This window comes from Eleutherodactylus coqui, chromosome 4, assembly GCF_035609145.1.
Source record: "Eleutherodactylus coqui strain aEleCoq1 chromosome 4, aEleCoq1.hap1, whole genome shotgun sequence".
Classification (NCBI taxonomy): Eukaryota; Metazoa; Chordata; class Amphibia; order Anura; family Eleutherodactylidae; genus Eleutherodactylus; species Eleutherodactylus coqui.
In genome coordinates, this window is record NC_089840.1 from 237024486 (window position 1) to 237049969 (window position 25484).

The 25484-nt window shown below is 46.3% G+C and overlaps 1 protein-coding gene across 2 annotated transcripts in view; it reads right to left on the bottom strand.

Moving 5' to 3' along the window:
- Window positions 1-835: 835 nt before the first annotated feature.
- MFSD13A (major facilitator superfamily domain containing 13A) overlaps window positions 836-25484 on the bottom strand; it is a 30258-nt gene continuing 5609 nt past the window's right edge. The window contains exons 1-9 of one of the 2 annotated variants that reach the window (XM_066600928.1): window positions 22082-22151; window positions 21712-21957; window positions 17586-17665; window positions 15535-15984; window positions 10714-10831; window positions 9266-9362; window positions 8313-8484; window positions 6749-6942; window positions 836-2946 (exon numbers count right to left, since the gene is read on the bottom strand). In XM_066600928.1, the coding sequence (XP_066457025.1) occupies window positions 2693-2946; window positions 6749-6942; window positions 8313-8484; window positions 9266-9362; window positions 10714-10831; window positions 15535-15984; window positions 17586-17665; window positions 21712-21876 (1530 nt within the window). In that variant the 5' untranslated portion in view covers window positions 21877-21957; window positions 22082-22151 and the 3' untranslated portion in view covers window positions 836-2692. Of the gene's footprint in view, window positions 2947-6748; window positions 6943-8312; window positions 8485-9265; window positions 9363-10713; window positions 10832-15534; window positions 15985-17585; window positions 17666-21711; window positions 21958-22081; window positions 22152-25484 lie in introns of those variants that run through there. The other variant, XM_066600927.1, reaches the window with a different exon arrangement.

Below are 25484 nucleotides of genomic sequence, written 5' to 3' on the forward strand. Positions count from 1 at the left end.
ACCAGAAACCAGCCGATCAGTGGTGGGAATGCCCCCATACCAAAGGCTTGAATATAGGAGAGCCTGAAAACCAAGCATGAGGCGTTCTAAATGCATAAGAAGGAAAAATCAGATAAGTGCATCATTTTTTTCTACAGCGAATTTGTAAGATGTATATTCATTTTTCATGCAGAAAAACCTCCATAGCCTTTAATGCTTCCCTCTCTGTACATATAATATAACCTTTATGTGTTTTTTATGTTTATCCTGTGTATTGCAAAAAATAGTCACAAATCTGGTGCGCGCCAAAATTTGAGACTTTTATGCCAGAAGTCCAGCGCCGGTGCATACATCCCCCGCTCCTCTCAAGTGCCTACATTTTGACAAGTGGAAACTTGCTGTACAACCGTACATATAAACAAGTCCATCACATTATAAAAAGAAAGTCTCACATTTTACATAGGTACATGGATGTAAAAGAAAAAAACACACAATGATAAACTGTAGCACCTGCCTATTTTAGGATGCACAAAGCAAATAAGATCATGTCACAACTGAAGTGCTGTAGTCACGATAATGCATCTTCTGTGCTTGCCTACACTCTCCTGATGAATCATTACTTGCCAGCAAGTAGTACGGATCACAGCAGGCCATCATTTAAAAAAGTTCATACTGCCTCATCCAGAGTAAGCCGGTTGTCTCCCCTGTTACCGGTGGTACAGCCAGCCCTAAGGGACACTTAACCAGACCCTGACTGCCCATAGACTATGAATTTCCAGGTGCCCATGCCTGGTAAGGAACGGCTAGGAAGTGGTTAAGATAGTAAAGCTGATGATATCCGCCCCCCCCCCCCCACCCCACCCCATCTCCTTGACCAACTTCTGTCCAACAGGAAACCAAAAGGGTGAGGAAAATAACATTTCTCCAAGTGTGTCCCAAGAGGCACCTAGTTTGTCTCCTCCTACAGTATTAGTCCACGTGAAGTAGGTGGTTTTGGAAATGGCGCCTTAGACAGTTCTACTGCAATTGACGCCAGAAATTCTACGTTCCGTCCTCCCAGTTGGATCCCAGAAGAAAATGGAAGAGACCAGGAGGAGATGGAACCTTTGTTTTCCCTGCCAAATTTCTGCAAGACTACAGGGCAGATTTAGTAATCTGGTCTAATATTTAGACAGTGTAGAACTTAAGACCAGATAGTCTAAAGACACACCCAGTTTAACACGGTAGCTAATGCTATACGATAAATTTGGTGCCTCTCTCTATTAATGATGGACCCTTAAAGGGATTTTCCAATTGTAAAGCCATTGGTAGCAGTAGAGTTAAAAAAAACAAAAAAGACCCCAACATACTACTCACCTCTTTGCCACTGCTCCCACCACTCCGGTCTTCCGTTTAGTTTGGGGGTAGCAGCAGTCACATGGGTCGTTTACCCATGTCACTGCTGAAGCCAGTAGGAGGCTCATCAGGGACATTAATAGCAATGTCCCATAAACCTTCAGGGAGTCCCTACATTAAAAGCCCATGGGATATCACCAGGTTTTTTTTTGGTCAAAATGGCAATCCAGCGCCATGGCGAGTACCGTGTTTCCCCAAAAATAAGACAGTCTTATATTTTTTTTGCCCCCAAAAAGGGCACAGTGTCTTATTTTCGGGGGAGGCCTTTTACTTACCTGGTCCGCCGCGTCCCGATTCCTCCCGATTGTTTCTGGCGGTGGCGCGGCGTCCTCCTGGTCTAACAGATGCCTTCTGCTGGCGACAGGGCTTTGAATACCCCGCCTCCAGCAAAGCGAGCGCTGTGATTGGCTGATTAAGCGCTGGCAGCCAATCACAGCCGGCGCTCGATGAGCCAATCACAGCCATTCAGTGATGTCATTTTTTTGTTTGTGGGGCACCCGAGATAGGTTCTGTTTTCTGGGGAGGCCTTATATTTCAAGCCTCCCTCGAAAACCCGATAGGTCTTACTATCAGGGTAGGACCTATTTTTGGGGAAACACAGTATATTGATCTTATATAATTTTGGGCACAGGAGGGCCCGAAACTACATAAAGAATAACTTGGAAAACCACTTTAACTTTACATCACTGCCAAGATTTTAGTATACATGGTTGCATTTAAAGTCACACCCCTTTTGCTGTCCGGGCATGCCCCATCTTCTATGCCACACCCCACTGTCTAGAAAAGCAAAAAAAAAAGTATCTAAAACACATATGGTATAACACATGTATGCCAGTTTTGGGGCTAAATTCAGATAGAATTTGGTCATGGTTTGTTTAGTAAACCTCCCCCTATGTGTTTGTAGAGAGATGGCGGAGTATGCGCTTTCTGATTTTTCTTCCATCATTCCTTGGAGCGTTTAGCATCCCTTTAAATTACTCTGCTACAATGGAATGTAAAGCCTCTGGAGCGTCTGGTGGGATTAAGACGGGACCCTCTGATGTATAAGTGGAATGTAAGAGTAATTGACTCTCATGCTCTGCCCATGATCATCTCTGTCATGACATTTCCTTTTGGAACGTCGGTTAGTAAAGAAGGTCAACTTTTTCTGTAATGGCATAGCGACTGGTCCAGTGCTACGGGCACTGATCACTGCCAGGTCTGGTAGGTCTCATGTGCTGTGTTCTCATACCTTGTGCCGTGTTAGAACACCGGCTTTATGATACCATTAGGGAAGGATTACAATGTAATCTACGTTTGTGGGGTCTTGTATGTTCCTTCATATAGTCTTAACGTCCTGAGAAAGAATATTTTGAGGCTGAGTCTGACGATATGATTTCACTGCTAAGAGACGTTTTCCATGTAGAGTAAAATGTGACCAGGTAAAAAGCTGGAGGAAAGCACAGGTGATGGGGATGAAGACCAGGAGATAAAAGCATCCCTGCCTGAGGGTGGCAGTTAGCACACGGCTTGGATCCATTTGCGGCTCCGTACTGATATTATTCATTGCATCTCGCTGAAAGATGTCATATCCTGCAACCACATAAATACATGTAAGTCACTTTTCCAGTACACATATTACAGATGTAGCCAAGTTTAACCTAACTATGAAAACTCTTTGTGACAAGTTATCTTATCTTACACCTTCGGGTACATTTACACGGGCGAATGAGATATCGGTCCAAGTTTCATTCTGTATATTGGTACTTATAAACTTGTGATTTTTTTACGTGATGTTTTGTGAGAAAGCGCATCACATCGCTGCATTGTGCAAAAAGCCACATGAAAATTGCATGTTGTTCCGATAGTACAAAATCACATTGCACTTGCATGAAACCCGCATTTACACGTAAGTGCAATAAGATTTTTTTTTTGCTCCCATATAGAATAATGGGCAGTTTTTAAATAAAATAGGCCTAAAATAGAACTTGCGACTTTTCTCGATGCTATGAGAATAATTGTCCATGTAAATACACCCATTTAAAGTAATGGGCTCCTTTCACATGCAATTTCTGTGCATTCTGCCACACACAGTAATTACATATGAAAATCGCTTGTGTAAATACACCCTTAGAAAAGCTACTACTACCTTATCGTAACGCAACAAAACCCATTGTAAAACTGTTGAAACACGTATTTTAACCCTTTGCAATCCAATTTTGGATTCAGGGTTTCCTAGGGGGTTTTCTCTTTCTGCCGTTATACAACGGCACCATCTGCTGGCTAGAGCCAGTACTGCGGTATGTGACATGCTGGAGAGGCCCCCCGACAACAGAGTGGCCAGTAATATACAGTAAGAATACCCTGCCAGACGTCTTCTAACATCGGAGCTGTACAGGCTTCAATGAAAATGTCTGAAGATGTCAGACAGTGGATTGGAAAGGGTTAACATGTTACAGGTATGTTCACATGGTGGAATTCTCCACGGAATTTTCAGCACATAGTCTGCCTCTAAGGCTGGGTTCACACAGGGCGGATTTGCCACGGAAATTCCGTCCGGAATTTCACCGCTGTAAATCCAGCTGCGGCTGCTAATCCTGGGATTAGCCAGCCATGTGGACAAGATTTCTCAGAAGTCGCGAATCAGTCGCAGCAAAGCTGTCAGAAGCCAGTGCTGCGGCGTGGATTCACCGGCCACAGCATGTCCATTTTTTTTAATCTGCTGCGCCTGCGCTTTCCTCTATGGGAGTGCTGGTCGCAGCGGAAAAGCGAGCGGCCAGGCCGCTTCAAAACCCACGGCTAAGTCCCGCGGGTTTTGAAGCGGCGCTTTGCCCGGCGGAAATCTCGCAGTTTTTTGCTGCGGCCAAACCACAAGATTTCTGCCAGGATTCCGACGTGTGTGAACCCAGCCTAAAAAAATGCCGCAAAATCCGCACATGGATGGTCAAAAGCTGTGTGCAAAATTCAGACACGTTTTCAGATTGCCGCCAAAAAGGACATGTCACAAACTCTTATTTCACGTACCTCAAAAATGTGAAAATCATTATTCTATGCCAATAGCTTAAGGGCTTGTAACCACTGGTGATAGACCTTCCTGCGATGCGAGATTGAGTGAAAACGCATGATTTTCAATGGTTTTATTTCCATTTGCGATGTCTTCACTAAAGGCTCACAGCGCTAAGAAAAATCTGCAATATTGTTTTCAATTGGGCCGGCAGCAGCAGTCCCCACGGGGATGAAGGAATCCCCTGCCATAGCTGTGTCATGGAAGCGCAATGTACTCCCTATATTTTCAATTAGATTGATGCTGCTGCCGCATCGACCCTAGCGCAGATTTTTCTTAATGCTGCAAGTCTTGAGAGAAGACGTTGCAAATGAAAATCATTGGTTGCACGCAGATTTTGACCACTGACAGGGCTAAATCCACGTGCGGATTTTGCTGCATTCTTAGGCTTAGTTCACACACGTCGGAATCCCGGCGGTAATCACGCGGTTTGGCCGCAGCATTTTCAGGTAATACTCATTTTACCGACCTCGGAAGGATGGAAGGCTGGGTCAACCAGCCGGCTACCTGAACCATTTCTGCCGCGTTCTACGTGGCGGAAAACCACAGCGTTGCCCCGCAGCTATTAGGTTCTATTGAACCTAATAGCTCAATGTTCACGCTGCGGAATTCTGCAGCGTGAAAGAAACCGCGCCATGCTCTATTTGAATGTAGTCAATGGAACCTGGCCGCAACGCTATACTTCCGCTGTAGCACAGCGGAAGTATCGTGTGAATACGCATCCCCGCCCACCGCATCATCCTGCACTGCGGGTGTGTCATGCGCTGTACTGTGCATGCGCGCTGACTCACCAGGCGGGACACGTACAGCGGATCCGGAGTGGTGAGTATGGGGGTTTGGGGGGGGGGGGGCCGCGACGGACTAAGCTGCGATATTCCGCTAGCAGAGTCCGTCACGGCCGTGGACATGAGGCCTAAGGATACACCAGATATACAAAATCAGACACTGTGATATATCTGCACATAGTGGGGCGACTTAATATAGTCTGATATTTACACAGTGCAAACTTAGACTAGACAGTCTTAAAATACACCAGACACCGTACAGCCATATTTATAGAGTATTATTAGGACTATGCAGGAGCCATATATTTAGGAGTCATTTGGGAAAAGCAGAATATTAGGTACTTGCTCATAATGCAAATCATTAATACATTAAAGGGAACCCGACAGCTCAAACACGCTGTCCAATCTGCAGGCATCACATTATAGAGCAGGAGGAGCTGAGCGGACTGATATATAGTTAATGGGGAACGATTTAGGATAACTTGTATTATATTCATTTATATCTCTGCACATTCTGAGCTGAACAATCCAATGGGTGGAGCCATCAGTGATTGGCAGCTATCTGGGTATGACTGTACATAGAGAGAAGGCTGTCAATCACTGATAGCTCCACCCACTGGACTGTTCAGCTCAGAATAAGCAGAGATGTAAATGAATAAAACACAAGTTATACTGAATCTTTCCCCATAAAGCTATATATCAGTCTGATCAGCTCCTCCTGCTCTATAATAGGATGTCTGCGTTTGGACAGCGTGTTCGAGCGGACAGACTCCCTTTAATCCTTTCCAATCCACTGTCTGACGTCTAAAGACATTCTGATTGAAGGCTGTACAGCTCCGATGTCGGAAGACGTCCGGCAGGGTATTCTTACTGTATATTACTGGCCGCTCTGTTGTCGGGGGCTTCTCCAGCATGTCCAATACTGCAATACTGACTCTAGTCAGCAGGTGGCGCCATTGTATAATGGCAGGAAGAGAAAATCCCCTAGGAAACCCTAAATCCAAAATTGGATTGCAAAGGGTTAAATTAGCTCCATTATTGCGGCTCTCTGGGTGTGAGATATTTTAAAAACTGATACAAATGCGGTAAAACAATAAAGCAGCAGTAATTACCTGTCCTCTGTCTTGGCTATCTGGCGCAACAACCCCGCGGTCCTCCAAGTCTTTGCTTAGAAACGACTACCACTTGACCACTGCAGTAAAGCAGACGCCGCAGTGGTCAGTACCATGCTCCTGGCATCACGGTTCCCAGCATGTGAGCTGTGAAGCCAGGATGATGGCATATGACCGCTACCATCTATGACTGGTTGCAGTGGTCGATGGTAGCCGTTCCTAAACAAAGACCAGGAGGACGGGCAAGTACTCCTGCTTTTATTATTTTTACAGATTTGAATCCATATTTAAAAACCCATCACCCATCCGGACTCGCCCTTGAAAACTTCACAGTAATGTCCCACAGATAATAATGTTCATGTAAACAAAAAAAGTTAATAGAACTTCTAGAAATAGAATAAAGTTGTAATGAAACTGTGCTGCTCCCCATTTACCTGTGTAGACGCACAACAACCATGTGCCAATGAGTGGGGCCAAGGTCTGTCCGGGTTTGGTTACCAAGGCAACCATTCCAAACATTAACGCTGAGGCTGCCTGTTTTCTGCGGTTTAACACAAAGTCTTCGTCCACCAAGTCAGTGACCACCAGGTTCAGTAATTTACAAGTGCCTTCCGTGAAAACTCGGTTGCTGCAAAGAGAAGATGATGCATTACGGTTATTGCCATGTATTGTGCGAAACTCCTAACCCAACGGATGTTATGACCAAACAACATCGATTTTATTCATTTTCATGGAAAAAAACGCAGTAAATAATAAAATTATGTCACTTTTAAACAGGACACCAAGTGAAGAGGTGAAGGATTCTGCTGTGGGACGCTGCCTCTTGCCAGAAGTGAAAGTGCAAAGCACGGTCCTTTTTGTTAAAGGGTTAACAATTTTGGTTTTTCAATTCCAAGTCCGTGTTATAAGGCTTGTATAGAGAGCTTAAGGCCTCCGGCACACAAGCGGGTCGGACCCGGCATGTGGGATTTCCGTAGTGAACTTTGACCTGCTCCCCGGCCAGTGACCCCCCGCTTGTCTGGCGTCTTCTCCTATGCTGCCATTGTGCCTGGCGGCACATGCGCAGTGCAGAGGACACCGCGCCAAAGCATGCGTAGATGAGAGGACGCAGCGCCGTTGCTATGGTGATGACGCGGCTCATGTGGCCATTCTGCAAGGATGATTGCAGAATGGCCGTGGGACGGACGGCTTCCACTGACTTCAATGGAAGCCGGTCGTGTGTAGAATGAAGAGTTGGCTTGCAGGCAAGCAGGAAGAAAGGGATTCCTCTGAGGAGCAGTTACTTTCTTCAGCCTGCGTGATCTGGCGTTGATTTACCGCCGGCAAATTCACGGTCGTGGACAGGGGGCCTTATAGGCAAGTTAAATGTGTCAGTGTCAACCCACCTATATCTATAAGCTCTGTATAATCAAGTATTCCAGTGCCATAGACATTAGATTTTTGGTTAACAGATCATGTTGGGGCTCATTCACACAAGTGTCTAATCTCCGTTTTGGCTTAACCTAATGGAATGGAGGCAAACGGGAAGGTTTTGCTTTCGTTTTTTTTTTTAAAAACCACTGAAATCAATGGTGGTAAAAATGGAACCATTTAATCCCCCCCCCTCCCCCCAATGACAGAAAAGAATATGATTATTTGCATTTTTACTTTTCCCCTGCAGAGATAGGTAGAACTAGCGGTTCATAATGCCATTGAAATAAAAAGCACGCAAGTTGAGACAAACACGTATGTTAAAGGGGTTGTCCAAGATTAGAAAAACATGTCTTTCTTTCACCAACTACTCCACGCCTGTCCATAGGATGTGTGTGGTACTGCAACTTAGCCCCATTCACTTCAATGAGCTGCAGTAGTAGTGGTAAACCACGGACGGGAGGAACAATGATTCTGCAAGAACACAGCCATGCTTCACTAATCCTGTACATCCCCTTTAAGGAGGTGTAAGGGGGTTAAATGTATGGACTGATACAAAGAGTGCTGCAATGTAGAGAAGACACAAACCTGGCTATAAAGATACAAAGTAGGTATGTCTGGTCCGGCCCAGCTAGGAGCATGATCACACTGAGAGCCAGCTTGAGAATGAAGAGCCAGCGCACAACGCCGTAGACGCCATACTTCTCACACAGCGAGAGGAAGTACATGTTGTTTAAGTGCGGAGCGATGTAGGAAAAACCTGGTGAGAGGAAAAGAAGGGGAGGGCTTTTACTTTACAACATTTAAACATTTTTTGCTGTTCTGAAGCAACATAAAGCTAAGGGTTTAGGCCCAATGTCCACGGGCGGATTTGAATTGCGGAATCAGCGCGGAAGATTCGCAGTTCAAGCCGCCCATAGGGAACCATGGGTGAACGCACTTCAATTTACTGCGGTTTCCGCACGGACAGCTTCAGTTGAAGTCAATGGAAGCCGTCCTACGCACGGGCCACGAATTCCGTGGGAAAGCAGGAATTTAAAAAAAAAACAAAAAAAACCTGAACGATAATCATAGAGTTCCATGAAAAAGTACCTTGAAAGGGTTTTCTTGGCAATTCTTGATCTATCCCCTGGATAGGTCATCAATAGTTGATCAGCGATGGTCCACCACTTGGGATCCCCGATCATCTGATCCGCTGTCAGTGCAGCCAAGCTGGACGTCTTCACTGCGGTCGGAGCCAGAAATGTAATAGAAGGCATTGCTCTCATTGAATAGGAGGGCAGCCTTCTACTACACTTCCGGCTCTGACCTGGATGTCTGACTTGGCTGCATTGACAGTGGGAGGAGGGAGCAGCTGATCGGCGGAGATCCTGAGTGGTCGACCGCCGCCGATCAACTATTGATAACCTATTCTGAGGATAGATCATCAATAATAAGTGAATTAAGCGGGTGGACGCAGCTGTTGACATCACCAGTTTGTCTTTGGCTCAGTTTTTGTTTTCCTAGAAAGGGAAGAGAGAAGTACGCAGGTTAAAACCTACCTAGTAAAAAAGAGCCAGTAGAAATAGAGATGGTGTCCGATAATAAATGCTCCAGGAAAAGGGGGAAGAAATTACTGTTGAAATGGCAGTGAAAAACCTGCAAAAAACAAGAAGGAGTTTAGAAACCCATCATTCTCAGGGCCATGTGATATATTCTGCCCTCCAGAGTGCATCAGAGCAGAATACAGCAAGTACAAAGGGAGACGGCGGTAAGTCAACACCGTGTGTACTCAGCTGCATGATCCCGGCTCCAGATAACAGCGCCATGGAGACTAATAACCCGCAATCAGTCACTGACCCCACAGAGCATACAGTACACATCACCAAGGACGGGCGCTCCAGGATGGACGTACACCTCCAGTCAAATCAATATCTAAGACAGTTGGTCATAGCTGGCAATTTGGAGATGTCCAATGGACTAAATCAATGTAGGAGCCTTCTTTCACACAATTGCAGCTAAGTTTACCAGGAGCCACCATACTTTCATTCCAAATACAATGACAATACAGAGATACCTGTGCAGGACATATCTAAAGGCCCATTTAGACCCAACGATTCTCACTCAAAATTTGCTCAAAGCCGTCTTCTGAGCGAGAATCGTTGGGTCTAAACGCGCAGCCATCGTTCAGTTTTCGTCAACCATGAGTCTTATCAGAGCCGTGCGCTAAGTTCTCAGCGGGATACCCCTGATACAATTGTTTCAGCTGGTACCCCGCTCAGAGAACACAGCCAGGGTATGAGAAAGACAGCGCTCCAGCTGTGTTCTGTATACCCCGCTCAGAGCACTCAGGTGTATACCAGCTGAGTGCTCCGTGAACACAGCAGGGGTATGCAGAAGATAGCACTCTAGCTGTCTTCTGTATACCCTGCACGGCTGGTATACAGCTGAGCGCTCCGAGAAGACATCAGCTGTATGCAAGACGACAAGCGGCCCCGCTTGTCTTCTGCATACCCCGCTCGGAGTGATCAAAACCCGTGCGGAAAGTGACATGCGGTGCAGAATTTAATCCCGAAACATGGCAAAGTAATCGCCGTCTCCGCTGCATAATTCATCTCGTCTCAAGGAGGGGGTGAATACTACAGAGATACGCAATAAAACCAGCTTCAAAATCCATACCAAGTGGTGCAGGTTTTGAGGCAAGCTTTCCGCTGCTGATCTGCTGCGGGCATTCGTTGCAGGCATTAGGCTACAAATCAGCCCCCATTTGCAAAGTGAATGTGAATGACAGGACGATTTGTGAGTGAATGATTTACATGCCTGTATAAAGTGAATGAGTGAGCTCGGTCGTCTGCTCATGCGAATGATAAATGGCTCCGTGTAGCAGCAGCCTAGTTTTATGACCACTAATGATGTGGACAGATGAAGAGTCAATAATCCCAGTACTTCTCCGGGCCGGGATGCCATATTTACAATACCGATCAGTATGGACCAGTCACGATTATCTCACCTGCACCAGATTCATGCAGACAAACCACAGAAAATTTCGGTGTCTTGACAGCTGCTTGAGGTATTCGAAAAGGGTGATCTTTTTTTCAGGAGGATCGGAGGGGTCGCCCACATATAGTCTAAGGGAGAAAATCCTTGTTAGATACTGCATTCAGCTAAAATACACTACAAGGGAACAATTCAATTACATCTGATATGGATGAACCACAACGTCTCCAGACCATTTCATGTCTATCGCATGTGCTCTGTGAAGGGAGAACGAGATACCTGCTCTCACCTGTAAGGAGATACCAATGGTGGACCTACCAATTCTGATGGATTCCAATCAGTGCTAAAGGAGGATGGGCCATCATGCCACCCTCATGGAGTCTATATCTAACAGTTTGGCCAGAAACATGCAAACCATGAGCCCATTGGAGGTCATTCTGTAGGGCTGTGGAAGTGTTCCGCCTCACATAAAGGAACAGGTGGAGAGTCGGAAGCCATGTTACACAGTCCACCAATCCCATTGAACTCAGCAGGTTTGACCTACATTTTTGCAAATAAGGAAGATTGAACAATACCTCTGCAGCGCCACCTATTGGATGGCAGCATTCCCTTAAATCAATGTACGACTTTTTAACAAGTTTGTAAAACAATGATTGGGAATAGGAAACCAAGCCAGAAACCCATCCACAGACAGCGGTTTTACAGACTTGTTAAAAAGTTGTACATTGGTTTGAAGGAATGCTGCCATCCAATAGGTGGCGCTGCAGAGGTATTGTTCTATCTTCCATATTTGCATTAAGTACCCAGAGGAGCATGCATGGCCTTATAAGTTTCCTCACTCACCTTCTGGGTGCTCTCCTTGGGGAGAGACTATACCAGTGCGGGCGAACCTTTTAGAGACTGAGTGCCCAAACTGCAACAAAACCTACTTACTTATCACCAACACGTCAGGGGGCGGGGCTTATCACAACGTATGATTTCACCCCCGTCGTTCTCGAAAGGACAGGGCCGCTTCAAAATAGACAGCGTGCAGATTTTGACTGCTTTTTGCGAAAAATGCTGCAGAATATCCTCAGCGGGAATTTCTGTGGAAAATTCTGCAGCATTTCCGCATCCAAAAAGCAGTCAAAATCTGCATGCTGTCTATTGTGAAACAGCCCTGCCCATTTCCACCACATATAAACATACCTCAGCGGTAATAGTGACCCCCCCCCAACCCCCCTCCCCCCCCCCCACACACACACACCAGCCCCTAGTATAATAGTGACGCCCCCACACAGCGGCCCCAAGTATAATAGTGACACCCCACCGCGGCCCCCCCAGTGTAATAGTGACACCCCATCGCGCCCCTCCCCCCCAGTGTAATAGTGACACCCCACCGCGCCCCTCCCCCCCCAGTGTAATGGTGACACCCCACAGCGCCCCCCCCCCCCAGTGTAATGGTGACACCCCACAGCGCCCCCCCCCCCAGTGTAATGGTGACACCCCACAGCGCCCCCCCAGTGTAATGGTGACACCCCACAGCGCCCCCCCAGTGTAATGGTGACACCCCACAGCGCCCCCCAGTGTAATGGTGACACCCCACAGCGCCCCCCAGTGTAATGGTGACACCCCACAGCGCCCCCCAGTGTAATGGTGACACCCCACAGCGCCCCCCAGTGTAATGGTGACACCCCACAGCACCCCCCAGTGTAATGGTGACACCCCACAGCGCCCCCCAGTGTAATGGTGACACCCCACAGCGCCCCCCAGTGTAATAGTGACACCCCACAGCGCCCCCCAGTGTAATAGTGACACCCCACAGCGCCCCCCAGTGTAATAGTGAGATCCCACAGCGCCCCCTCTCCCCGAGACCCACATACTTACCCCCTCCTCCTCGTGGAAGCTCTGCTGCTCCTCTGCTACGTGCACACTGTTACATCAGTGTGCTGCCAGACGCCTCCTCGCCTGCTCTCGCGGAACCTAAGAGGAGACGTCAGGGGAAGCGGATCCTGACTGCACACTGACGTCACAGTGTGCACCGGGATCAGCGCCGCTAGCAGCGCAGCTGAGTGAATGCCGGCAGGGCAGCTGCAGCCCCTGTCGGGAATTCACTAAAGCGGTGAGCAGCCGATGGCGGCGCATGCCAGCAGGGAGGGCTCTGCGTGCCGCCTCTGGCACGCGTGCCATAGGTGCACCACCATTGGACTATACCATCCCCGGACCCACTCACCCCCTAGGTGTCTCCACACACTGTTTGGATACTCTCCTTAAGGAGAGACGACACCCCTCCAGATCCACTTACATTTCTCTAACGAGCACCTTTACTGGTGACACTACTGTAGATTTAACAGCTATATCTCTCTAATATCTCCTTTTACAGCAACTTTACCAGTTTGGTTTTGCATTGTCTTCACAGTATAAGACACACCTTAAGATGTGGGAACCCCTTGGATGTTATACAGGATGACAGATCAGCTATTCATACTTGACCAAGCCGAAAAGGATATTGATTCCGGGAGAAGCATTTAAGATGACACTTAAGAAAATGCTGATGTAGAATAGCCATGATTAATATGTCACTTAGAAGAAGAACCAACAAACTGACAGGTTGACATTTCGGATATGTTGTTATGGGAATCCAAGCTCTACCACTTCTCCAAACACAGCCCGATCTCGGTTAACCGTGTATTTCAGACGTCTATAATCCTAATGCCTTCTGGACACCGCCTTATTCTTCCCGTACGTAAAGGGTGATAACAAACAAGGGACATCCACCCGGGCTGAAGAGGTCTTTGTCCTGCACCTTGTGTAGAGAACATCTTAGGTGTCTCTTGTGTTCTATCGCTCAAGCATTACCGTTTCTGTAGTAAGCAGAAGTGTGATCTTCTATGTGTTGAATAGGAGAGGCTCGAAACAATGACAGTCCTTTATACTTCGCAATGAATAGTCTTGAGCGAACCGAACCAACTTTGCTAAAAAAGTTTGGTTTGCCACAAACCTGAGCTGAGCTTTCTACACGAAACACGGTTCTACTGTTCGGTTCGCTCACCACAAGTCCAGAACGGTCATGTATAACACTGTCTAAAAGTCTCAGAGTCTTATACAGGGCTTTTATGGCTCCTCGTGTTATACACCCGCTTTAGGGGGGTTTTTTTGGTGAACTTCTGGTTCATTTTGAACTATTTCGGAGCGAACCTAACTTTTTGCAAAAGTTCAGTAAATCGGCCGAACTGAACTTTTCAAACTTCCGCTCATCACTACACTGAAGAGGTTTTTAGAAGCACCTCATGTGCACCTTATGGTGTGTAGTTGGGCACTACTGGTGAGCACCCAACCACTGATAAATAAATTGCTTGAAAGCGCTGTGGAATAAGTTGGCGCTATACAAATAAGATTTAATTTTTAACTTATCCTCAGGCTCACTTTCAATGCAGCATAAATGATGGACGATCAACTGATCGCTCCTCCTTCAGTGTTAATAGCGGCCGTTCAGTACTGAACAGCTGCTATGTTAAGGCAATGGAGAGGGGCGGGGGATCGCAAAGAGAGAAATCTCCTGCAGCCTCCCCGCTCAGAGCTAGCGATACTAGCTCACGTACAGGTGCATGGGCGCCTGCGTATCAAGCATCGTTTGCTCGACACTCGTTCCATCTAAACCAGCCTTAACCCAAGACCTTGTTCACAGAATCAAAATCCACATCGGAAAAATTCAATTCAGATCCGCCTCACAATCCACAACAGAAAACTGCAGCCGAGCCTCGGATTTCAGCCACAAATCAGCATGCGGATTAGCTCCATTTAGTGGGACTAATCCTAGGGCAGATTTGCCAATGTGTAATTAGGGTCAAGAATTAACATGTCACTTTTTCCCCCTAGATCGTCTAGAGTCCCTGAGGTGAGTCCAAACAATGTGCCATACTACTACCACCATGTGGGAATACCCTCTAAAAGGTTATGGACAGCCTCTTTTTCTAAAATAAACACAATTTTACATGAGAAAACGTTTTTGCAATTAGAATGGATTAAAAAGTTTCACCCATTTTCGTCCTACGCTTGTAGAATACAGCTGCACGCTACAAGTTGGGAGGACTAAACGTCTTGCAAAAACCATCAGTCAGACTATCAGGTTCCGTATGGGGAGGTGGTTTCTTCACGGTCGCCGAGTTTTACATATAATGAGTATAAAGGCAGGAAGGCGGTGCTTGAAGATAAGGCTACTTTTTTATATTAGAACTGATCATTTCATAACCCGGCTCAGAAGTCCTGCTGCTGTGTACTTGTAATTACAAGTGCTGCCCTCTAGGGGCCTGCTAGTGAAGTGAGCCGGGTCCATCTCTACTAGCACAAGGAGCGGTGACAGAGAGCTGTCACAAAAACCCTAAAAAACAAGATCAATAATGTGCTGGTAGAGAGATGGCCTGGCTCACTTCAATGACCGATCCCCAGGGGCCAGTGTTTGTAATTAAAAGTACACAAGATCAGGTCTTCTGAGCCAGATTAAACAATAATTAGTTATAGTATAAACGCTACCTAATTATTTTCAACCGCCCCCTTCCTGCCTGTTCACTTCTATATGCAAAATACCCCTCCTTGCTGTTGGAGGGCCATTAAGAAACGACGCCCATGCAGAACCAGTCAGTCCTCCAGCTTGCAGTATACAGCTACACACTACAGGCATAGGGCGAAAGTGGTTGAACAGTTTTAATCAATTCCAACTGCAAAAATGTGTTTGTGCAAAATGTGAATTAAACCAAAAAAGGTGAACAGGTGTCCTTAACCCTACACTATCCTTTCTTGGCTTTACCAACCACACAAGTAATCAGGGCTTGCTTTTTCTACAGGGTTTACTTACTCTTTTAATAAGCAATCCTGACCCTCGGCCGATCTTCCTCCTGTTTGAAAGCGTTGCCTCAGCAGCCAAGTGGAAACTGTGAACCCGAGGGCGGACACAGCCGCCAGGAGGACACAGAATATCCGAAAGGAGAAAAAGTCTTCTTTATTCCAAACTGTGTAAGACGCAAAAACAGAGAGGGAGCCGATGGCACTGAACAGCGAGCAGTAGAAGTTCAGTCTTGTCCTCTCCACTGCAGATACTGCAAGGTCTGCCAGCAAGGCATTATGGTTCAAGTCCACCATGGTAAGGAAGCTGTCATATAGACAGAGACAGATGAGGAACTGTAAACCTGGATGAGCCCATGACACCCAGAACGCCAGGAAAGAAAGTGCAAACAGCGGTCCATTCCTGCTCAAGGCATTGAGCCTCTTTAGCACCACATCGGGAGTTGAGATGTCTACGTTGGACCTAGGAAGATAGGAAAATACTTTTCAGTGGCGCCAGTGGAAATCTTTCATATACTGTTGAGATAGAGATATTATATATGTATATCTATCTCACCTAGCAGGTGCCGTCCGGGACCCTCCCGCTGGTCTTCGTGTTCCTGCAGGCTTCCGTGCAGTTGTCAGCGTCGGCAGAATATCTCTTGCTGGTAACGGGGTTTGAAAACCCCTCCTCTAGCAAGAGATTGCTCCGATTGGTTCTCAAGTGCTGCGGCTCAGCCAATCAGAGCCAGCGTTCTAAGCACCAATCATAACCATTCATCCAGCGGCAGACAAATGAGGATTTTTCGGTCAGCATGAAAGATCCAATTAGTGATGGATTACTGATCGTTCTCAAGCTGCACAATTATCGTGCAAACTGCTGAATCTAACAAGCGATTTACACGATAATCGTGCCATGTATAATGGGCTTAAGAAAACCGGAATGATCTGCTATCAGACACTGCTGGCTTATCGCCCAGGGAAATAAAAGATGGGGCATGGTGGAATTCGAAAAGAAAGATGGGATGTTGTTGGAATTCAGTATGTCCTATCCTTCATGGCCATCGGATGACGGGGTGATGTCATGCTGCCCCCCTACAAATGAGATCAGTGACTGATCCTTACTAATGCTGTGTTTAGACATAACCATTCTCATCCAAAAAAAAAAACCGCCTTGCCTCCCTGGGTAAATCCCACCTTGGCAAGGGCACTGTCGGGCTGAATTACACGGCAGGATATCGCACTCACCCTTGTTTAGGAAGCCTAAGTGAGTGGTGGGGGAACTCACCTCACAGCCGGCGTCTGTGTCTCCAGTGATGGTCTCCCCGGCGGTGCGGCAAGCTGCTCTGTAATCGTCCCCATTGTCGTCTCTCTGGTAAACTGGGCTTTGAATTCCCCTGCCTCCAGCAAGTAAGCCCTGTGATTGGATCGAGCGACAGCCAATCACAGCCAGCGCTTGATGAACCAATCACAGCCATTCAGTGATGTCATTTATTGAATGGCTGTGAATGATCGAGCGCTGGCAGGGGAATTCAAAGGCCCATTTACCAGAGAGAGACAACAGTGGGGAGGATTACAGAGCAGCCTGTTGCACTACCAGGGGGACTACAGCGGGAGACACAGACGCCAGCTGCGAGGCGAGTATTGCGTTTTTGTTTTTATTTACCCAGTGTTGCTAGAACTTATTTTTGGGGGAGGGCTTATATTTCAGGCTACCCCCACCCTCTTGAAAATCAGGGTAGGGCTTATTTTCAGGGAGCCGCGGTAGTAGTTGCGTATGGATGAAATTTCTGTAATTCCATACATTTTGTTACTACTGCAATACGCTGCGTATTCTCTGCATCCAAGGTTTCAGTCCAATCAACACTCTGTAGGCAAATAATATAGAATCTATAGTTTATTGATGACTTCTGGGGAAACCGTGAAAATTACATTTCCCTATGGCTGGTCTTTATTAATTGCTTGCAGCAGAGTTGATTCCGCTAATGACACTACAGGGTGATTAAAAAGTTCCCAAATCCAAGGACTATTATTCCCCATGTACAGAGGCTTTGGAATTGGTGACTACAGAACAGTCAGACTTACTCTTTTGTGTTCAGGAAAATCCGATCACTAAACCAGCCAAACAGAGGGTCGTTCAGGCTGTTCCAGATCAGGAAGACGGTCTGGAAGAGAAACAGGAACAACACTGGAGAAACGGATTGGCTGCAATATAACAAAATATGCCATTTGCAACTATAAATCACTGTAATGTTATGGATTCTGGACGCCATGAGGGGAAAGATTGTCAATTTAGGTGCATTTACATAGAATGATTACCGTTCAAACGAATGAAAGTGAATGATAATCGTTAAGTTTAAACTGCAAGCCAATGACTGAACGATAGACAAGAATCAGTCGGCATAATAATCATTGTTTCGTTGGCTTCCTGTTAATAACGTCACCATCACGTTCACTCGGGCAAAAGAGGATCCTGAGGTCCTCATTGGTATAACAGGAGCATTAGCCACAGCAGAGCGCCACTGCAAAGAGCATCTCCACTGCCCACAGCAGACTGTCAGGGCTATCACCAGCTAGATCTGCAGATGGTCACTAGGATGGATGGTGTGGAGAATTAGTGTCCTGAAAACTCAAGGTACCTTTCCACAGGATGACTTTTGGCCAATCATTCAATCAAAAGAGCGAATTTAAATACTAGTAGTTCAGTATAAACATGGCCTCCGATAGGCTGACAAGAGATAATATACAAGTGATTTCATTTTAGTTTACCAAAAAAAAAAGGCTGGTTGATCAAAAGTCATCTGATGTATAGCTGAGGTGATTTCAGCAGGAAGCAGAAAGCTCTGTTACCACTGCAGTGGCCAGACTTAGTATTGCAGGCACTGTCCCCATTCATTTCAATAATAACTTTGCCTGCAATACCAAGCCTAGCCACTGCAGTTGGAACAGAGCTGTGTACTTCAGCAGAAATCAGCTCAGTACACAAGAGCACCAGAGGCCTAGCAAACAGCTGATCCGACAGGGTCCTGAGCAGCAGACCCCTGCTGATCTACTATGGATGGCCTACTCTTCAAATAGGCTATCAATAGTTTACAACTGCACAACCCCTTTAATGAAAAAGATTCCTGAACACAGCAAAAGTAAAGGAGGGAACCGAAGAAGGGAGGGTGGAGTTCAGTATTTTCTGTTGGTCAGCTGTTCTCAGCGGCTTCCGCCGTCTTAAGATTTTGTGGTTTCCTGAAAGATTTGGAAGATGACGATGTTCTTAGAAGCAGCTGGAGGCCATCTGGATTTTGACATTTCTCAGTTTCACTTACAGAAGAGAAGATTTTTTTTCACATAAGAAATTACAGACTGGCATGAAAATACATAGAAGTTCTCACATGCGGTCAGCGAGAAGCTACAACTTCCAATACGCAGAGCAGCAGAGATTGTAGCAAAACATAAAGCTTCTATCTAGGATATAGATGCGTTATATCACTGCGTGATATGGGAAGAAACCATCAACTAGAAAACCTGAAATTAACTGTAAATGTGTTCATGAGGAACATTATAGACGACTCATCATCTCTGCAGACACATCTACTCTAACCCTTTGCAATGCAATTTTGGATTCAGGGTTTCCTAGGGGGCTTTCTCTTTCTGCCTTTATACAATGGCGCCATCTGCTGGCTAGAGCCAGTACTGCGGTATGGGACATGCTGGAGAGGCCCCCGACAACAGAGCGGCAAGTAATATACAGTAAGAATACCCTGCCGGACGTCTTCCGACATCGGAGCTGTACAGGCTTCAATCAGAATGTCTTCAGACGTCAGCAGTGGATTGGAAAGGGTTAATAGATACTTGACTTCCCCGTCACATCCCGTTTTCTTACATCTCTGCATTATTCTTTCCTTTATCTCGTCTGAAAACATCTAAATAAGGGCCCCTTCACAGGCGGTCGTGCAAAAAAAAAAAAAAAAAAAAAGGCATGTTGTATTTTTCTGCATATCTGCCCACCAAAGGTCCTTATAGAAGCCAATGGGGGGTTGCGCACATGCGTGCAGAAAATGCAAGGAGATGCGTAAAACACGGCATAATTGCGCTGGACTAAGAACACATCTGGAATTAAGTAGCCATTTCAATCGCTGCGGTTCTTGGGCGAGCGCAAATAAACATGCCTTGCGGGGACAAGAGTACAGCAAAATATGCTGATGTGCGCAAAAAAGGACCATTCATTCCGCAAGTGTACTAGTACATAGGACAACTGTTGGGCGCAGACAGTCTTCTCCATGACTATCACTTCTGCGCTTTCACACTGGAGTGACGTTCAGTGAATGGGCTTACAAGTGCGAGTTTCTCGGACTGATATCACACTCACCCGTGATAATACACCCCAAGATGACAAATGGACTTTATTATCCCCCTTGAGAACAGTGCATATCCTACACAGTCTGACATGATCAGCACCGATTGGACAGTTGGAAAGTAATGGTAACCCCAAATGTAGTCCATTTATTAATATATTTCCAGGAGGATTAACAGAGGGACGGCACGATGTAGAGTCTCAGAAAATATAGGATTTAGAGTTGCTATTTTGCAGGCAATGCAAGTATTTAGTAAAAACAAAATGTATCAAGATCCGGCGGGTCCTTTATAAACTGTTTGTCTAGTTTGTAGAACCACTTATGAAACAGTGGGACCCTCAGGGGCAAATTTAGCACAGCCGCGAAAAATGCCCATTAATTTCAGTAGATTCCGGACATCCCGCTTACAGCAGATCGGCAGTGGCTGTAGTTAATAAAGAGGGACGGGATCACAAATACATCTCTAGCATTACATGTACTATATTGGCCACAGCAGAATAGGGTCCTTCCAGCCAGAAGGTCCTTCTCACGGAGCGAGAAATCGTACGAATGAACAAATGAAAAATCTGTCATTTTCCGTAAAATGCTGTCAGTTTACACGCAGAGATAGTCGCTAATATTTTTTCGTCATTCGCTCGTTCCGTGTAAAAGGCCCTATATCTATAGGGAGGACACCACTCCATACATTCCGCCCATGAGCTCTCTAACCTTGGATGGTCTTAGTCCGGATAACAAGGTGCTAACGGAGGATGAGTGCCAAGTATACAGGGCAGTGGTGGTATGAGCTGGACACAAGGACACAGGGATTAATGGTCCCGTGGGTCCATAAGGCACATATACAGCCATGTGCTACGGGACAGAAGTGGGAAATGTGCGTTAACAGGAAACACATGAGCTGTGAAGGTAAAAATAAAACTCTATTGCTACATCTGTCTGGGTTCACAGACATGTAAGGAAGTGATTCATCGGCAGACCACTGCTCTTCTATCACACTAGGATCTCACAATACCCCAGCTTCCATCCGTTCTTAGAAATGCCATCCAATGTACAAAGAAAACTACATGACCACCTCGGCGAATACTAGCCCAAAGATGTCCCAAACAGTGGCAAACACATGGCCTCCTTGACAATACCATCCATGGTGTGCCCCCTCAACAGAGAATAGCCCCCTCTTAATGCCAGCCATGTCCCCTCCCCTGGACAATGCATGACCCCCCCTCTCAACAACTCCAGCCTCACAACCCTCCCTCAACAACGCCAGCCCCATTTTGCCCCCTTTGAGGACGGCAGCCCCCCCAACAATGCCAGCCACATTTCCTCCCCTTCATATAATGCCAGATATGCACACCCAACGCCAGTCATGTTTTACCAAACCATCAACAATGCCAGCCATGCACCACCCATCGACAATGCCAGCCATGCACCACCCATCGACAATGCCAGTTACACTGTCACACTTGACCATGCCTGATATAATACCTTGCCAACACGGACATCCACACTGTTCACCCCAAACAAGTCCAGTCGACCCCTCTAACACTGTGGCCCCAAATGGAGCAAACTACAGGACTCTCACTGACAAATGCCAGCCACAGTTACCCCTACCCTTGCACCCATTTTCTCTCTCCACAAATATCATCCCCGTATAAACTACAGCCACACCGCCCCTCCGCTTTCAACAATGCATCAAGTTAATAAGTTTTACTACAATATTGTTCCATTTTTAGAGCATGTTTCTCATTATATCTACTTTATTATATTATGAGCTTTATATCTAATCCCCGTGTGACTTGGCTTCAAGTCAACAAGACGTAACCTCATTATATGACTCCCTGAGCCATCTACATGGAGGTCACCCAACTCACCTCTCCAATCCAGAAGGACATCTTGTCGATCTTGTAGACGGAAACAAAAGTGTCCACGTAGTAGAGAAGGAAAACATTGTGCAGGACGGAGAGGAAGAAGGAGAGCGAGCCGTACAGAACAGCCGTGGGGATGCGGGAGACCCCGGCGGCAACTCTCAATCCCATGTTAGATAACTCAGGAACGGGCGCAGTCTATGTGGGGTCATCCATACTGTACGCCGCCGCTACATAACCGCGTCATCTGTCCTGCAAGACAAAACAGAAAGGCATCACTAGTACAAAGTATCACCAGTTCTACAAGTAACAGTACGGTCGTAACGTCCCAGGACAGCCATTTATATACCCTTCCTATACACGTACGACTACATACCAACAGTATATGGACCGTATACGAGGAGCTCGTGCCCGGAATAACTCACAAGACGAGCGTCACGGAGAAACCTGCTGAGCAAGGCGGCGCTTTATGTCACTTTATATCATTAAAATGTTTTTATTGGCATAAACGGCACGGCCTCGTGGGATGGGTACGTGTAATTACCTGCAGGGAGGAGGCCTGCGCCAGCTGGAAGGAAGAGACATCATGTGTAGTCTACGAGGGCAGAGGTGGTGAGGAGTATACAGAGGCAATCACTCAGCTACTGGTTACACTTGTATTTCCCCTCCACATTTTTGTAACATTTTTGTAAGATCCTTTTCACACTAATGTTTTGCTGATCCGTCGTGGGAACAGCAAAACGGAAAAAAAACGTTTGTTTTCCAGTCCATAGAAATATATGGCAGCGTAAAGTCTTCACTTTCAATCAGTTTCTGTATTTTTTGTCTCAATTCCGTAGTTTTATTTATTTTTTTTTACACTGAATGGAAATTTGCAGACTGCTGCGCTTTTGTTTCGAGTTTCGGAAACTGAATACAGATGGATCCTTTTTTTGTTTTTTGCATTGACCTCAATGGGAGGCGGATGTGACTTGTAACGCTAGGTCCTACAATCAAATCTCATGGAGGGCAACATCAACTTTGAAAAACTCCACACAGCCATCAGACTTGGTTCGTGAACAGCGTCTGGTTTTCATTGTGCACACGTTGCATGTTTTTTGGAGCGTGCGCACGCTTTTATGTTCACATTGCATTCGTATTCACTGCGTTTTTCAGGCGCACCAAGAAGAAAAAAAAAAGTCCCAATTGACGTCACTTTCTTCCACTGCCTCCTGGCAACATGCATTAAAAAAATGCAGTGCATACGCACGCAACTGCGTATCTGCTGCATTTTTACGCAATCCCATAGACTTTAATGGGCGAATTCGGACCATAAATAGACATTTTTATGCAAGCGATCGGCCCTAATAAGTGTAAAATGTGACCTTTACTCATCTGCAATAAATTCTTCACTAGGGGAGAGTTCACATAGTGTTATTGCACACGCTGTATGACTCCGCCTGGGGTTCTTTGACAGCGCTGTGACGGAATCCCCAAACAGAAACTAAAGGAACCATTCACTTCTATTGTGTAACGGACACCTCTTTGGTGCGCCCCTGCCAGGATGCACGGTGTACGCACCAGATCGGAAACACCTTGTGGATAACTAAAGGCCCATTAAGATCAACGATTCTCGCTCTAAGACGTCTTTTGAGCAAGAATTGTTGGGTCTAACTGCACGGACATGTGCATCAGTTTTCAATTCTACTTTTCTTGAATTGAGCAATGAACTCTTATCAGCGGTGCAGGCTGTTATCACAGTCGGCAGCGCTGATAAGATTCTTTCAGCTCGCGTCCTGCTGGTAGTTCACAGCGGGAAGCGAGCTGTAATCTCGGAGAACAATGCAGCTGTTTGCTTATACAGAACAGCTGCATTGTTCACCAAGTGATAGCAGCGGTGTCCTGCTTTGACTGCATAGCTCTTAAGTAGCTACTATAGACTATGCAAAGATGATCGCTCAAAACTGTCACTCAAACTGTCGTTTCAGCGACTTTTGAGCAATCATCTGTCAGTGTAAATGGGGTCTTAGGCACATCATCCATCAAAGGGAGAGGGGTCGTGATTACAGCAGAGAAACCATGCAACTGAAGGGTTCGGATGTCCCAACAAACCATTCACAAATAGTTAACATATGGAGTGGGACTTCTAAAAAGCACTCTTACAGGTTTATAAGCAATCAAAGGAACAGGTTTAAGTAAAGCATCACAAGGGTAAAACTCGGCGACGGGTTCCCTTTAAAAGAATCCTCCTATCTCATTGCCCTCTACAAAGAGATAGTCAAATTAAAGGGGGATTCCAAGGCTTTAAACTACTGATGACCTATCCTCCCGATAGCTCATCAATTACTGATCAAAGGGGTCCTGCTGCTCGGGATCCCCACCAATCAGCTGATCGTTCAGCCTGCTATCAGTGCTGAGGCCCGGAAGTCATCATTGACTGTAAATGTAATAGACTTCACGCCCAACGGCAGCGCTGCCTCCTATTACACTTCTGGCTCCTCACTGCAATCCGAGTCGGACGTGCAGTCCTGTCCGTAATGAGGAGCAGGAAGTGTAGTTGTAGTAGGAGGCTGCGGTCCCATTGATTTCAATGGTAGTAAAGCCGGTTATCACACTTCCGGCGCTGACCAGCAATGAGGACGTCCAACCTCCCAGAACTGACAGCAGGCTGAACGATCAACTGACAGCAGGGATGCCCATCGATCAACTATGGATGACCTCTCCGATAAATAGCTCATCAGTAGTTGAAGTCCCGGAATATCCTCTTTACCTCAATGACTGTAAAGGATGGATCATTGTCACCTCCATGATGCCCAAGCACTGGTGTATTTCTTGGATTATGCCCCCCACATGTTGACATCTATACAATTCCCATGGCCTTCCCATATAGTCCCTTGGTCAACCATTTACATGACCTTCATTTACCTTCATTGTCTTCATATACATACTACTACATGGACCATATGTAAGGAGCTCCCGTCACCTGAAATGCCTCACAATGGTGCCTTCACATGGCGCCGATTTGCTGCATATTTTGCAGCGGATTTTGGTGCAGTTCTGAATTTAATTGAAAAGATGAAATCTGCGGTAATCCACACCAAAATCTGCAGCCATTCCATGAAATGTGAACACACCCCGAGACACTATCCGGCAGAAACAAGTCAAACCAGCTGGACCGACACCTGTCTGGGATGATTTAGTGATCCTGCACTGAGCAGGGGGTCGGACCCGATGACCCTGGAGGTCCCTTCCAACTCTACCATTCTATGCCCAAACTTTTTTCCAGTCTTTTTGTATATTATGATGATTTTTTGACTTTCACAGAGAAAATGGAACATGTCCCTGTGTGTAGAACAACGGGTCAGGGTGGCGGTTACCTACGCCAGCTGGAAGGGTCATCATGTGCCGGTCTATGAAGGCCGAGGTGATAGGAAGTATAGATGAGCACACGGAGTCCTCTGCTACTGGTTACAATTGTATCCCTGGGACATTCCTGGAGCTGGAAGACGCTACTTTGATAACAGCCGGAAAAACGGTACTTTTTAATCAAGAAGCTGCAAGCAATAGACACAAACATACAGACGTATTCAGCTGTCATGGCCGCTCACACCCGCCGTTTGTGTGTCCGTCTAATTGTTACATTGTGGAACGCAGTTAAACGGGAAGAGAATGAAGAATGGAAGCAAATGATAGAAAATTGATAAACGTATTCATGAAGGGCTTCAGTCTTTCTGCGTGCCGACAGGCACAAAAACTGGGGTGCGGTTTTTTGACACTTGAGAACAAAAATGTCTATCTAA